This window comes from Leucoraja erinacea, unplaced genomic scaffold, assembly GCF_028641065.1.
Source record: "Leucoraja erinacea ecotype New England unplaced genomic scaffold, Leri_hhj_1 Leri_828S, whole genome shotgun sequence".
NCBI lineage: Eukaryota > Metazoa > Chordata > Chondrichthyes > Rajiformes > Rajidae > Leucoraja > Leucoraja erinaceus.
Genome location: NW_026576760.1, coordinates 34,933 through 51,804, shown reverse-complemented (window position 1 = coordinate 51,804; position 16,872 = coordinate 34,933). Strand labels below are relative to the sequence as shown.

At 45.2% G+C, this 16,872-nt stretch overlaps 1 protein-coding gene across 1 annotated transcript in view; it reads right to left on the bottom strand.

Annotated features, from left to right (window-relative positions):
• Positions 1 to 4,642: 4,642 nt before the first annotated feature.
• The window catches only part of LOC129694853 (uncharacterized), a 30,214-nt gene continuing 17,984 nt past the window's right edge, over positions 4,643 to 16,872 (bottom strand). Inside the window, exon 7 of the mRNA XM_055631612.1 lies at positions 4,643 to 5,238. Coding sequence (XP_055487587.1) covers positions 5,074 to 5,238 — 165 coding nt within the window. The 3' untranslated portion in view covers positions 4,643 to 5,073. The remainder of the gene's footprint in view (positions 5,239 to 16,872) is intronic.

Sequence of the window (16,872 nt, the reverse complement as noted above, 5' to 3'; positions counted from 1 at the left end):
CTGACGTGCAATTACAATAAAAGATGATTATTATTATTATTATTATTATTATTATTATTATTATTATTATTATTATTATTATTATTATTATTATTATTATTATTATTAAGGGCAGGTCTTATAATCTCCTTGCGGAGGTTATTTATCTCAAATTGAGTACTGCACAGCAGTGCGAGGGTGTCCTGCTGGTTTGTGGTAATTTCTGTATTATCCACAGAACGAGCAAATGAGGTGATGGCTGACATCAGGAGCCTGATGATCCGCTGAAGGTTCAGCTCCTGATTTCGAATATTTGACCCAAAACGTGCCCCCAGATTTGGCTGTTGACAGCCGGCACTTTGAGCGATACACAATTTTCAGGAGCCGTATATTGGTCTAAGACCTCATTAACCGCCTGCTCCTGTAGGGGCCTGTTGGATAGGTGGTTAATGCTGACCGCTAGTTTTGGCTCTAATGGCCATCCTTCACGTGGGGCTGCCACGTAGTGGTCCACCACACCCAGCAGCTCTTCCTGTTGCTGCACCCCTGGCGTACTCCCGACTTCTTCAACCATTAACCCCTCTTCTTGACCAGCCCTGCCCTGGTCGTCACAGCTGTCCTCGGATGAGGGGGAAGCGATGGCCAGTGCACGAGGCACTGTGAAGGGAGTGCCTGAACGCCCTCTGTGAGACTGCTCGTCACGAAGCATGTCTCGCTGGAGCATACGCTCCACGAGCCGCTACAGGCAGCTCAAGCGGCTGTCTTTGCCCCGAGCGGGCGGTGAGACGTTTCCGTCCGAAGAATCAGATACCAACGACCGGTTGGTCTTCTTAGTGGCTTTACATTCAGTCCGCAGCTCAGGCGCTAGCGAGACTGGGCTCGGCTCGGTGACGGGGATGGCGGAGCATTGGGTTAGCGGTCCTACCGCCTCCTGCCCCCCACTGATGGAACATTCCTCCGTTGGAGTCGAACGGGGGACAGGCTTCTTGGAGAGCCTTGTTCTGTTCATTTTTCTTAGCTGTTGGAACAAAGCAAAAACTCTCCTTTTGCCAAGTAAAACCGACCTCAGACTTACCTGACGGACCGTCTTTTAAACTGTAGCGGTTGCGCCTGACTCCCGCTGCGCCGCTGTTGCCTGCGTGAACCAATGCCGCACATGCATGCTGAGCGGGCTCTTCATGTATTCACTCACGTGACTCTGAAGTAAAATGTGGATAAATGTGAGGTTATCCACTTTGGTGGCAAGAATAGGAAGGCAGATTATTATCTGAATGGTGTCAGATTAGGAGAGGGGGAGGTGCAACAAGACCTGGGTGTGCTTAGAAACATAGAAAATAGGTGCAGGAGTAGGCCATTCGGCCCTTCGAGCCTGCACCGCCATTCAATATGATCATGGCTGACCATCCAACTCAGTATCCCGTACCTGCCTTCTCTCCATACCCCCTGATGTTTCTATAAGATTCTCCCTCATCCTTCTAAACTCCAGTGAATACAAGCCTAGTCATTTCAATCTTTCCTCATAAGACAGTCCCGCCGTCCCAGGGATCAATCTCGTGAACCTACCCTGAACTGCCTCAATCACAAGGATGCCCTTCCTTAAATTAGGAGACCAAAACTGTACACAATACTCCAGACGTGGTCTCACCAGAGCCCTATACAGCTGCAGAAGAACCTCTTTACTCCTATACTGAAATCCTCTTGTTATGAAAGCCAACATTCCATTCGCTTTCTTCACTGCCTGCTGTACCTGTGAGCCAACCCCATTGAGATAATAATCTGCCCCCTTGTATTTGCCACCAAAGTGGATAACCTCACATTTATCTATATAATACTGCATCTGCCACGCATCTGCCCACTCACTCAGCCTGTCCAGTTCACCCTGCAACATCCTCTTCACAGCTCACACTGCCACCCAGCTTTTTGTCATCCGCAAACTTGCTAGTGTTGCTCCTAATTCGCTCTTCCAAATCATTAATATATATGGTAAACAGTTGCGGCCCCAACACTGAGCCTTGTGGCACTCCACTCGCCACTGCCTGCCATTCTGAAAAGGACCTGTTCACTCCTACTCTTTGCTTCCGGTCTGCAAACCAATTTTCTATCCATGTCATCCTATCCCTAATACCATGTGCTCTAATTTTAGTCACCAGTCTCCCATGCGAGATCTTATCAAATTCCAGTGCGTGCATATCTCTGAAGATCTTTCCTGGTCCGAGAACACTAACGCAATTATCAAGAAATCTCATCAGCGCCTTTACTTCCTGAGAAGATTACGGAGAGTCTGTTTGTTAAGAAGGACACAGGGGTCACATCTAACTCCCTCTAAAATATGGCCAATGGGCTGGCCTCAACTACCTTCTGTGGCAGAGAATTCCACAGATTCACCACTCTGTGTGAAACATGTTTTTCTCATCTCGGTCCTAAAAGACTTATCCTTAAACTGTGACCCCTTGTTCTGGACTTCCCCAACATTGGGAACAATCTCCCTGCATCGAGCCTGTCCAAGCCCTTAAGAATTTTGTGAGTTTCTATAAGATCCCCCCTCAATCTTCTAAATTCTACTGAGTACAAGCCGAGTTTATCCAGTCTTTCTTCATATGAAAGTCCTGACATCCCAGGAAGCAGTCTGCAGAATCTTTTCTGTAATCCGATAAGGGGGAAATCCTTTAAAACCGAGATGAGAAGAACTTTTTTCACACAGACAGTGGTGAATCTCTGGAACTCTCTGCCACAGAGGGTAGTTGAGGCCAGTTCATTGGCCATATTTAAGAGGGAGTTAGATGTGGCCCTTGTGGCTAAGGGGATCAGGGGGTATGGAGAGAAGGCAGGTACGGGATACTGAGTTGGATGATCAGCCATGAAGGGCCGAATGGCCTACTCCTGCACCTAATTTCTATGTTTCTATGTTTCTATCCCTCTATGGCAAGAATGTCTTTCCTCAGATTAGACCAAAACTGTACGCAATACTCCAGGTGTGGTCTCACCAAGACCCTGTACAACTGCAGTAGAGCCTCCCTGCTCCTATACTCAAATCATTTTGCTATGAATGCTAACATACCATTCGCTTTCTTCACTGCCTGCTGCACCTGCATGCCTACTTTCAATGACTGGTGTGCCAAGACACCCAGGTCTAGTTGCATCTCCCCTTTTCCTAATCGGCAACCATTCAAATAATAGTCCTTTACATGACCTTGCCACCATAAGCATGTAAGGTAGAGCCATCTCTAGCCAAACTCTCATTTTTAAAAATCTTGCTGTAGACTTGCAGAGACATTACATTTGCGCAGTGGTTCATTGATAAATCCTCGATTAGCCGTTTGCGGCGGTTCATTCATAAATCTTCTGTTAACCATATAAACATATAACAATTACAGCACGGAAACAGGCCATCTCAGCCCTTCTAGTCCGTGCCGAACACTTATTCTCACCTAGTCCCATCTACCTGCACTTAGACCATAACCCTCCATTCCTTTGCCGTGCATATACCCATCCAATGTATTTTTAAATGATAAAATCGAACCTGCCTCCACCACTTCCACTGGAAGCTCATTCCACACAGCTACCACTCTCTGAGTAAAAAAGTTCGCCCCTCATGTTACCCCTAAACTTCTGTCCCTTAATTCTCAAGTCATGTCCTCTTGTTTGAATCTTCCCTACTCTCAATGGAAAAAGCTTACACACCAACTCTGTCTATTCCTCATCATTTTAAAGACATTTATCAAGTCCCCCCTTAACCTTCTGCGCTCCAATGAATAAAGATCTAACTTGTTCAACCTTTATCTGTAACTTAGTTGCTGAAACCCAGGCAACATTCTAGTAAATCTCCTCTGTACTCTCTCGATTTTGTTGACATCTTTCCTATAATTAGGCGACCAAAATTGTACACCATACCCCAGTTGTTAGCTGTTGGTGTGACTCGTTTGTTGAAGCCCGTCAAGTTTATACTCTTTTTATGAGTGTCAAACTGGTCACTTAGTGGGGCCATGATCGCAGATGTGCGGCAAGCATGCACAGCTTGTTCAAGGGTTATGTCAGCATTCCTTAGCAGCTCAGTCTTTAACTTTTGATCAGTCATGCCACTGACAAGTTTGTCCCAGATTAACACGTTGGACATAACCCCGAAACGGCATCGCTGAGCCATATATTTCAAATCACAGATAAATCTTTCAACAGGCCGATCAGGAAGCTGTTGTTTCACGAAGAAATTTGCTCTTTCTAAGATATGCTTAGAGAGTAGGTCGCATAGTTCCCTGAATTTACGCAGTAAGGCTTTTACGCAGTAAGGAATTTACGCAGTAATTGGGGTTATGCACAGGCTCAGCTGGTGCAACTACCTGGCCGTTATCGTCCAGAACGGCTTGCGTGAAGTCAAAAGTCTGCACTCTCATCAGAGCCTCTGGCCCCGCCAGGTTTAGTAGAAGTGAAGCTTTGACCTCATCTGGGTCATTACGATGGACGATGTTGTTGGAGTTTTCATGGTCGATCTCGAAGAGCCTCCATTGTTCTCCAATGATTGAATCGAATATGAGGTATGCTGGTTTGCGGCACGATTGAGCCATGGTAGCACAAATAAAACTGATAAAATGCAAATAAAACCCGATATACGGACACAGTGGGTCACTTCATGCTGTCTGACACCATGTAAATTATTAAAGAAACACAGTTCTAGAGTTTGTCATCTTTAATTATAACATATAGCAGAGCGGTACATCAGGTTGTTAGTTCATCACTACCACTTCCAAGACTACCTAATGTAGGAAGTGGGTGTTAATATAAAGTGTACAGTAAAGTGGGGTTAATGGTGCTACACTACTCTGATTGGTTCACATGCAGTAACCAATCTACAAAAAGGCTTTTGGATATGTACTTCGAAAGGACATGTTTAGACGGCCAAGTTACAAGCAATGACTGTATTTTTAATTAACAGGAATATGTGAGTTGAAACTTTATATCCATATAATTGATAAATCCTCAACATTCATCAGACAGCAGGTTGACACATCGGAGTTTGTTAAGAGAGCTAGGTCAGCCAAGGTGGTCCGGAGTCAGTATGAGTTCCAGCTCGACAGTTGTATACAACCTTGGTTCTTCCCATTATGCTGTTGTTTTCAGATAGCGGTCGATGTTTCTGATCATGTGTTCCAGAACATACAGGGCAAGAATTTGTTTTATCATTGTGATCTGATCACCATTCCATTGATTGGAAACCACAAACATGCATTGCTTATTTATTCCAGTAGAAGCTGACAACTGAATAAACTGAGGGGAAGAAAGGAGAGAAACAAGTATTACCTGAATGAGTTCTACTTCAAGAAGTATCTGCAGATGTTGGAAAATCGAAGGTAGACAAAATTGCTGGAGAAACTCAGCGGGTGCGGCAGCATCTATGGAGCGAAGGAACAAGGCAACGGAAGAAAGGAAGAGGAGGAGCCAAAGGGCTGAGGGAGAGCTGAGAAGGGGAGGAGACAGCAAGGGCTACCGGAAATTGGAGAAGTCAATGTTCAGACCACCGGGATGCAGACTGCCCAAGCAGAATATGAAGTGCTGCTCCTCCAATTTCCGGTGGTGCTCACTCTGGCCATGGAGGAGGTTCAGGACATAAAGGTCGGATTCAGAATGGGAGGAAGAGTTGAAGTGCTGAGCCACCGGGAGATCAGGTTGGTTATTGCAAACCGAGCGGAGGTGTTCGGCGAAAAGATCGCCAATCCTATGTTTGGTCTCACCGATGTAGATCAGCTGACATCTAGAGCAGCGGATGCAATAGATGAGGTTGGAGGAGGTGCAGCTAAACTTCTGTCGCACTTGGAATGACTGCTTGGGTCATTGATGGATTGGAGGGGGGAGGTAAAGTGACAGGTGTAGCATCTCTTGTGGTGGCAAGGGAAAGTGCCTGGGAAGGGGGTGGGAAGGGAAGAATTGACCAAGGAGTTACGGAGGGAGTGGTCTTTGCGGAAAGCAGACAAGGGGGAAGATGGGAAGATGTTGCAAGTGGTGGGGTCACGTTGGAGGTGTGATGGAGATAGTGAGGTCAAGAAATGGAAGGGGAGTGTCGGAAATGGTCCAGGTGTATTTGAGTGTTGGATGGAAGTTAATGGCGAAGTTGATGGTTAATGAGTTGTGCGTGGGTGCAGGAGGGAGCACCAATGCAATTGTCCCCTTCTCAGCTCTTCCGCCACTTCTCCTCCCCTTCTCAGCTCTCCCTCAGCCCTCTGGCTCCTCCTCCTCTTCCTTTATTCTCCCACCCTCCAGCACTCTGCATCAATCTGAAGAAGGGTTTCGGCCCGAAACGTTGCTTATTTCCTTCGCTCCATAGATGCTGCCGCTTCCACTGAATTTTGTCTACCTTTGAGTTCTACTTCAGGTTTGACAAGCAGAAACGTAACCCTGGTACCCCCTCCCCCTTCCCCAACAAATACAGCCAGACCCCAGTCTGCAAAGACCGGGCCCTTCTGCACCCACTCCTCCCCATTCACCACCTCACACATACTTAAAGCAAGACTCCAGTCTGAAAAGACTGGCCCCTTTCCCAGCCACCCTTCTCCAATCACCATTTCACACCCAATCACCCACACCCTCTGTGCTGAACACCATCACTTCTCCATCATCAACAATAAAAATAGAGGAGGCGGAGAGGCTTGTCAGATGACAGAAAAGCCAGAAATCTCCAGGACCGGACAATGTTTCCTCCTCTATGAACAATAGGCAATAGGTGCAAGAGTTGGCCATATGGCCCTTCAAGCCAACACCGCCATTCAATGTGATCATGGCTGATCATCCACATGCTGTACCCCTTTCCTGCCTTCTTCCCATATCCCCTGACTTCAAGATCCCTATCTAGCTCTCTCTTGAAACTTTCCAGAGAACCGGCCTCCACTGCCCTCCGAGGCAGAGAATTCCACAGACTCACAACTCTGTGTGAATAAGTGTTTCCTCATTCCCATTCTAAATGGTTTACCCCTTATTCTTAAACTGCGGCCCCTGGTTCTAGATTCCCCAACATTGGGAATATGTTTCCTGCCTCTAGTGTGTCCAAACCGTTAATAATCTTATATGTTTCAATAAGATCCCCTCTCACCCTTATAAATTCCAGAGAATACAAGCCCAGCCGCTCCATTCTCCCAAAATATGACAGTCCCGCCTCAATAGCAAGAATGTCCTTCCTCAGATTTGGAAACCAAAACTGCACACAATACTCTAAGATAGTACCTTGTGATGAGGAGTTTGTAGATACTGGAATCTTGAACAAGAAAACCAAGTGCTGGAGAAATTCAGCAGGTCAGAGTGCACCTGTGGAGGGAAATGGACTGAAGACGTTTTGGGTCCAACCAAAACTGTCACTTGATCATTTCTCTCCACAGATGTTGCCTGGCCTGCGGTGTTTCTCCAGCACTTTTGGTTTTATTGCCCAGAATATTTATCTTGGCTTTTTTTGATAAACTGATGTCAAACGAATCGCAGGTGAAAAGAAGCATCTGAGCATTAGACATGATTTCAACAACTGCAGTGTAATAAAGACACATGCAGTTAATGTGGCAGAGTGGAAAGAAATAATCTTAGCAATGAGTAGATTCTTGAACAATTGCAAGTTTTGATTATTGCTTGATTAATTCCACAGAACGTCAGAAAAAAGTCATACATACTCTTAAAGGACCCTTTACTTGGTCATCCTGGACAACTTGCATTGAATTATCATGTTTAAAGAGCACCTCAAGCTCTGTGCCGAACAACTACACAGAGATTTTTAACCAGTTCCTGCAAACCGGTACTGTCCCTGCCTGCTTCAAAGTCTCCACTATTGTCCCTGTACCCCAAAAAGGCAAGGATTACTGGTCTTAATGACTACAGGCCTGTCGCACTGACCTTTGTAGTCATGAAGACCCATGAAAGGCTTGTGCTGGCCAAGATGAAAAATATAATGAACCCTGCTCTTCAGTTTGCATATTGGGCCAATAAATCTGTAGATGACACAGTCAATCTGGGCCTGCACTTCATCCTTCTTTCACCTAGACTGCCAGGGGACCTATGTGAGTATTTTGTTTGTTGATTTTAGTTCTGCATTCAAAACCATTGTGCCAGAGTACACTCCAAACGATCATCTCCAAGGACCTTAAGTGGTGGGCTACCATCGGCTCCACGGTCAAAAAGGCACAACAGAGGATGTACTTCCTATATAACCATATAACAATTACAGCACGGAAACAGGCCATCTCGGCCCTACAAGTCCGGGCCGAACACTTATTTTCCCCTAGTCCCATCTACCTGCACTCAGACCATAACCCTCCATTCCTTTCCCATCCATATACAGTGACTTGCAAAAGTTTTCATACCCCTTGAACTTTTCCACATTTTGTCACGTTACAACCACAAACGTAAATGTATTTTATTGGGATTTTATGTGATAGACCAACACAAAGTGGCGCATAATTATGAAGTGGAAGGAAAATGATACATGGTTTTCAAATTTTTTTACAAATAAAAAACTGAAAAGTGTGGCGTGCAAAAGTATTCAGCCCCCTTTACTCTGATACCCCGAAATAAAATCCAGTGCAACCAATTGCCTTCAGAAGTCACCTAATTAGTAAATAGAGTCCACTTGCGTGTAATCTAATCTCAGTATGAATACAGCTGTTCTGTGAAGGCCTCAGAGGTTTGTTAGAGAACATTAGTGAACAAACAGCATCATGAAGCCCAAGGAACACACCAGACAGGTCAGGGATAAAGTTGTGGAGAAGTTTAAAGCAGGGTTAGGTTATGAAAAAATATCCCAAGCTTTGAACATCTCACGGAGCACTGTTCAATCCATCATCCAAAAATGGAAAGAGTATGGCACAACTGCAAACCTACCAAGACATGGCCGTCCACCTAAACTGACAGGCCGGGCAAGGAGAGCATTGATCAGAGTAGCAGCCAAGAGGCCCATGGTAACTCTGGAGGAGCTGCAGAGATCCACAGCTCAGGTGGGAGAATCTGTCCACAGGACAACTATTAGTCATGCACTCCACAAATCGGGCCTTTATGGAAGAGTGGCCATTGTTGGAAAAAAAGCCATAAGAAGTCCCGTTTGCAGTTTGCCACAAGCCATGTGGGGGACACAGCAAACATGTGGCGGAAGGTGCTCTGGTCAGATGAGACCAAAATTGAAGTTTTTGGCCTAAATGCAAAACGCTATGTGTGGCGGAAAACTAACACTGCACATCACCCTGAACACACCATCCCCACTGTGAAACATGGTGGTGGCAGCATCGTGCTATGGGGATGCTTTTCTTCAGCAGGGACAGGGAAGCTGGTCAGAGTTGATGGGAAGATGGATGGAGCCAAATAAAGGGCAATTTTGGAAGAAAACCTGTTAGAGTCTGCAAAAGTCTTGAGACTGAGGTGGACGTTCACCTTCCAGCAGGAACGACCCCAAACACAGCCAGCTACAATGGAATGGTTTAGATCAAAGCATATTCATGTGTTAGAATGGCCCAGTCAAAGTCCATACTTAAATCCAATTGAGAATCTCTGGCAAGACTTGAAAATTGCTGTTCACAGATGCTCTCCATCCAATCTGACTGAGCTTGAGCTATTTTGCAAAGAAGAAAGGGCAAAAATGTCAGTCTCTAGATGTGCAAAACTGGTAGACATACTCCAAATGACTTGCAGCTGTAATTGCAGCGAAAGGTGGTTCTACAAAGTATTGACTCAGGGGGGCTGAATACTTTTGCACGCCACACTTTTCAGTTGTTTATTAGTAAAATAATTTGAAAACCATTTTCCTTCCACTTCACAATTATGCACCACTTGGTCTATCATATAAAATCCCAATAAAATACATTTATATAACCATATAACAATTACAGCACGGAAAAACAGGCCATCTCGGCCCTACAAGTCCGTGTCGAACAATTATTCTCCCTAGTCCCATCTGCCTGCACTCAGACCATAACCCTCTATATCCCATTCCCATCCATATACCTAATCCAATTGATTTTTAAATGATAAAATCGAACCTGCCTCCAGCACTTCCACTGGAAGCTCAATCCACACAGCTACCACTCTCTGAGTAAAGAAGTTCCCACTCATGTTACCCCTAAACTTCTGTCCCTTAATTCTGATCATGTCCTCTTCTTTGAATCTTCCCTACTCTCAGTGGGAAAAGCTTATCCACATCAACTCTGTCTATCCATCTCATCATTTTAAAGACCTCTATCGTCCCCCCTTAACCTTCTGCGCTCCAAAGAATAAAGACCTAACTTATTCAACCTTTCTCTGTAACTTAGTGGCTGAAACCAAGGCAACATTCTAGTAAATCTCCTCTGTACTCTTTCTATTTTGTTGACATCCTTCCTATAATTGGGCGACCAAAATTGTACACCATACTCCAGAATTGGTCTCACCAATGCCTTGTACAATTTTAACATTACATCCCAACTTCTATACTCAATGCTCTGATTTATAAAGGCTAGCACACCAAACGCTTTCTTTACCACCCTATCTACATGAGATTCCACCTTCAGGGAACTATGCACAGTTATTCCTAGATCCCTCTGTTCAACTGCATTCCTCAATTCACTACAATTTACCACTTCCTACGGCAGCTGAGAAGCACAATCTGCCACAAGCAATGATGGTCCAATTCTACACGGCCATCCTAGAGTCTGTTCTCACCTTCTCCATCATGGTCTGGTTTGGCTCAGCCACCAAGCACGACACCGGAGGCTGCAACGTATCATCCGATCAACAGAGAAGGTTATTGGCTGCAACCTTCCATCCATTGACGAACTGTACACTGCAAGGGCCACAGAGAGGGTAAGATCATCTCATACCCCTCTCACCCTGGGCACAAACTCTTTGAATCACTTCCCTCTGGAAGGCGACTCTGAACAGTCAAAGCTGCCACAGGCAGACATACAAACAGCTTTTTTCCACGAGTACAGGTGCACAACCTTTTATCCGGAGTTCCGGAAACCGAAAAACTCCGAAAACCGGCCATTTTTTCCAGGATGTCGTCTGCACACCAAAGCTCGCGTTTGGCGCCAAACTTGACCCGAAACGACCCACGGTCAACCCAGGTCTGTACTACTGTAGCGACTGCCTCCTCCCCGGAGACCGGGGAGACACTTAAACATCTGTAAATCATTGCTTAAATGTTAGTCAGTTAGTTTGGAGGGCTTTTATGTGAAGGGGGTGGGTGAAGGGGTAAACTTTAATTCTTAGTGTCCTACCTGGTCGGAGAGGCGGGGAGCGGTCAATGCCTTACCGGGTCGCCGTGCAGTAAGCTCCGCAGCGCTGGGGCTGCGGGCGTCCGGCCGCGGGCGGCGCCGGTTGTAGCTCCGACCCCGGCAACTCTACCCCTGGCTGCGAGGCGCTCCAAATCCACCGCCGCCCGCGGCCGGACGCCCACAGCCCCAGCTCCGCGAATGTTGGGAGTCGGCGGCGTCGCAGCGCTGGGATACCAGCGGGGAGCGGGCAATGCCTTACCGGGTCGCCGTGCGGTAAGCTCCGGAGCGCTGTGGCCACCGACTCCCAACATTCGCGGAGCTGGGGCTGCGGGCGTCCGGCCGCGGGCGGCGCTGGATTTGGAGCGCCGCGCAGCCAGGGGTAGAGTTGCCGGGGTCGGAGCTCCAACCGGCGCCGCCCGCGGCCGGACGGAGCCCCCAGCTCCGCGATGTTGGGAGTCGCCGACCAGGTAGGGGACTAAGAATCAAAGTTTCCCCCTTTACCCCCCCACCCACCACCACATAAAATCCCTCCAAACTAACTGACTAACATTTATGCAATGATTTACAATGATTCCCCGGTCTCCGGGGAGGAGGCAGCCGCTCCAGACTTTTCAAGCCGCCCGCGCTACCTTCCTAATCTACGCTAAAAATCTTCCATTCGGAAATCCGAAAATGTCCGAAATCCGACAAGTGTCTGGTCCCAAGGCTTTCGGATAAAAGTTTGTGCACCTGTAGTAGATCTATTCAATAACCAAAAATCTGCAGCCTCCTTTTGCTCTGGTATTTTGTTTGGTCACATGTTTGATCAATGCTGTTTTATTATTAATGTTTAGTGTTTTATGTGTCATTCATAACTGTCACTGTATGTCATGTTGTCACTTGTGGGTGGACGCCAAGGCAAATTTCTTGTACGTGAATACTTGGCCAATAAACTTATTCATTCATTCAATCATCCATTCATTCAATCATTCATTCATTCATTAACATCTTCAATCCCTTATCAACATTCATGTGAAGATGAATCTTGGGTCCAACTCCATAGCTCCCTAAAAGTGATAACACAAGCAAATAGATTGGTAAAGAAGGTGTACAGTATGCTTTCTGACATCTGTTGGGGCATTGCGTATAAGTGAAGAAGTCAAGTGAGTGAGCAACTCCATCAGACTCCAATAATGTTGGGTGTCAGGGATGGTTGTGGAGGAAGATACCTGGTAGTGTTTAAGAGGCTTATAGATAGGCACATGGATATGCAAGGAATGTAGTGGTATTGGTCACAAGCAGGCAGAGGAGATTAGTCCATCAGTACAGACACTGTGGGCAGAAGGACCTGTTCCTGTGCTGTACTGTTCTAACTTTTATGGCACATTAGGGATGACAAAGGATACTGAGGGTTTGATCAAGAAGACAACAGGAGGCGGATGGTAGTTAATGGCAAGTGAAATCAACTGACTGAGTCTCTTGGCAACTGTGTCTCTTGAGGAATATGAGAGATGTAGCACAGAACTTTAGCAATTTAGATGGACACAAAGGGGGCATGAATTAAGGAGATAAAGTTATCAAGAGCAAAAGAGTAGCTAAGGAAATGTGGGTCCACTTGGACGTAAAGGTTCTATGTTTACTGCCAGGCTATGTGGCAGGATGCTAAACAATTTCAGAATGGCAGGCAGTGACTATTAGGATGCTGTAAGGCTCGGTGCTGAGACCACAGTTGTTTACAATGTATATTATCGATTCATATGAGATAATTAAATGTAACGTCTCTAAGTTCACGGATGGCACAAAGATGGGTGGCAGTGTGAGTTGCGAGGAGGATGCTATGGGGCTACAGGGTGACTTGGATAGGTTGGGTGAGTGGGCAGAAGCATGGCAGATGCAGTATAATGTGGATTAATGTGAGGTTATCCACTTTGGTGGCAAGAAGAGGAAGGAAGATTATTAAATAAATGGTGTCAAATTAGAAGGGGAGGTGCAACGAGACCTGGGTGTGCTTATACATCAGTCACTGAAAGTAAGCATGTAGGTACAGCAGGCAATGAAAAAAAAAACTAATGGCATGGTGGCCTTCATTGCAAGAGGATTTGAGTTTAGGAGGTCCTGCTGCAGTTGTACACGCCCTGGTGAGACCGCACCTGGAATACTTTGTGCAATATTGGTCTCCTAATTTGAGGAAACACATAATTGCTATTGAGAGAGTGCAGCGCAGGTTTACCAGGTTAATTCCCGGGATGGTGGGACTGACATATGATGAAAGAATGGATCGACTGGGCTTGTATTGGGGGCTATGACAGAAATATTTCAAATGTCATTAGAAACGGTTATAGTGCCCGTGGATTGGCGTACTGCGCATGTTGTTCCATTGTTTAAAAAGGGTTCTAAGAGTAAACCTAGCAATTATAGACCTGTTAGTTAGACTTCAGTGGTGGGCAAATTAATGGAAAGGATACAGAGATAATATATATAACCATCTGGATAAACAGGGTCTGATTAGGAACAGTCAACATGGATTTGTGCCTGGAAGGTCATGTTTGACTAATCTTCTTGAATTTTTTGAAGAGGTTACTAGGGAAATTTATTAGGGTAAAGCAGTGGATGGTGTCTATATGTACTTTAGTAAGGCCTTTGACAAAGTTCCTCATGGAAGGTTGGTTAAGAAGGTTCAATTGTTGGGTATGAATGCAGGAGGAGCAAGATGGATTCAATAGTGGCTGAATGGGAGATGCCAGAGAGTAAATGGTGGGTGGCTGTTTGTCAGGTTGGAGGCAGGTGACTAGTGGGGTGCCTTAGGGATCTGTGTTGGGTCCACTGTTGTTTGTCATGTACATCAATGATCTGGATGAAGGTGTGGTAAATTGGATTAGTAAGTATGCAGATGATACTAAGATAGGCGGTGTTGTGGAAAATGAAGTAGATTTCCAAAGTCTACAGAGAGATTTAGGCCATTTGGAAGAATAGGCTGAAAGATGGCAGATGGAGTTTAATGCTGGTAAGTGTGAGGTGCTAAATCTTGGCAGGTCAAATCAAAATAGGATGTACATGGTAAATGGTAGTGAATTAAGGAATGCAGTTGAACAGAGGGATCTAGGATAACTGTGCATAGTTCCCTGAAGGTGGAATCTCATGTAGAAGGTGGTAAATAAAGTTTTTGGTATGCTAGCCATTATAAATCAGAGCATTGAGTATAGAAGTTGGGATGGAATGTTAAAATTGTACAGGGCATTGGTGAGACCAATTCTGGAGTATGGTGTACAGTTTTGGTCGCCCAATTATAGGAAGGATGTTAACAAAATAGAGAGTGCAGAGGAGATTTACTAGAATGTTGCCTGGGTTTCAGCAACTAAGTTACAGAGATAGGTTGAATAAGTTAGTTCTTTATTCTCTGGAGTGCAGATGGTTAAGGGGGGACTTGATAGAGGTTTTTTCAATGATGAGAGGGATAGACAGAGTTGATGTGGACAAGCTTTTCCCTTTGAGAATAGGGAAGATTCAAACAAGAGGACATTACTTCAGAATTAAGGGACAGAAATTTAGGGGTAACATGAGGGGGAACTTCTTTACTCAGAGAGTGGTAGCGGTGTGGAATGAGCTTCCAGTGGAAGTGGTGGAGTCAGGTTCGATTTTATCATTTAAAAATAAATTGGATAGGTATATGGATGGGAAAGAAATGGAAGGTTTTGGTCTGAGTGCAGGTAGATGGGACTAGGGGAAAATAATTGTTCGGCACGGACTTGTAGGGCCGAGATGACCTGTTTCCGTGCTGTAATTGTTAAATGGTTATATGGTATTAGCTGGAATTTAGAAGTATGCGAGGGAACCTTATTGAAACATACAAAATTCTTAGAGTATTGGACAGGCTCGATGCAGGAAAAATGTTCCTGATGTAGGGGGATGTCCAGAACCAGGGGTCACAGTTTAAGAATAAGGGGTAGGGCATTTAGGACAGAGATGACAAAAAAACATTTTCACCCAGAGAGTTGTGAGCCTGTGGAATTCTCTGCCACAAAAGGCAGGGGAGGCTATTTCACTGGATATTTTCAAGAGAGATTTTGCTCTTAGGGCTTAGGAAATGAAGGAATATGGGGGAAAAGCTAGAACGGGGTACTGATTTAGGATGATCAGCCATGACCATATTGAATGGCAGTGCTGGCTCGAAGGGCCGAATGGCCTACCCCTGCAACTATTTTCTATGTTTCTATGTTAAATGAATACTACTCTTTCATATTCACCAAGACGATGATGTCACTGACAGTGAGGTCAGGGAGAGGTAGACACAAAATGCTGGTGTAACTCAGCGGGATAGACTGAGGTACTTTGATAGTGTGGAACAGGTCAGTATTAAGAAGGTGCAGCTGTTGATGTCTTGGAATACATAAGGGTGGATTAATCCCCAGGGCCAGATGAGATTGATCACAGGTTGCTGTGGGGAGCAAGGAATGAGATGGCTGAGGCCGTGGCTGAGATTTTGCATCTTCGTTAGTTGCAGGTGACAAACTGGAGAATGGCGAACATTGTTAGTCAAATAGTGCAGCAGAGATAAGACAGGTAACTATACACCATGAGTCTTACATAAGTAGTAGGGAATTTATTAGAGATAATTCTACACCACAGGATTTCTTTTGATTTAAAACTGATCAGGGATAGTCAGCTTGAGTGTAATTGGAGGAAAATCTGTCTCACTTATTTGACTGAGCTTTTTGATGAAGCAAGTAAGAAGGTTGAACAAGGCAGAGTGGTAGACATCATCTACTGGGAAGGTAGACAAAATATGCCAGAGCAGATGCTGGAGACACCATCTACTTGGACTACACTCAGACAGTTGACAAGATCCTGTATTCTAGGCTGGTCCAGAGGTTAAGGCAAATGGAAGCCCAGGCAAGATGGCTAATCTGACCCCAAATTGACTTTGTGATAAAAGACACACAAGTGGAAATCTGACTAGTAGTGTATCATCGGGATTTATGCTGTGTGTTACATTTTTTAATAACAGGTCATTGCTTGTGTCAATAGAAGTGAATCTTGTCAATTTGAATGATCATGCACAGTGAAAAGACAATGGCAAAAGGAAGAAGCATAAGTAAGCTTTAGGGCAGTGCCTTTGAGGAATATAAAGAAAACAAGAACTAATTAGGGAACTAGATATATGGCTTGCCTGGAGATTTTGGCATGGTAGATGGAATTCAAATTTGGCTTGGTCATAAAAGGCAGACGGTAGTGGTGGAGGGGTGCTATTGTGGAATTGTGGATGGGGAGGAAGGTTGTTAAACGATACAGCAGAATGTAGACCAGTTGGAAAAATGGGCAGAGAAATGGCAGCCGGAGTTCAATCCAGACATCTGTGAGGTGTTGCATTTGGGAGATGAAATGTAAGAGAAGAGTAGACATGAAATGACAGCACCATGAAGAGCATTTATGTACAGAGTGATCTTGGGATCCATGTCCATAGCTCCCTGAAAGTGTGAACACACATAGATAGGGCAGTAAAGGTGTACGGCATACTTGCCTTCAACAGTCAGGGTGCTGAGTGTGAAAGTTGCTAAGTCATGTTGCAGTTACATGCAACTTTGGTTATGCTGCTTTTGGTGTATTGTGTGAGGTTGTAGCCACCCAATTAACAGAAAGCTGTGGAATCTTGAGAGAGGGTGCACAAGAGGTTTACCAGGATGTTGCTTGGATTGGTGAGTATTAGATATAA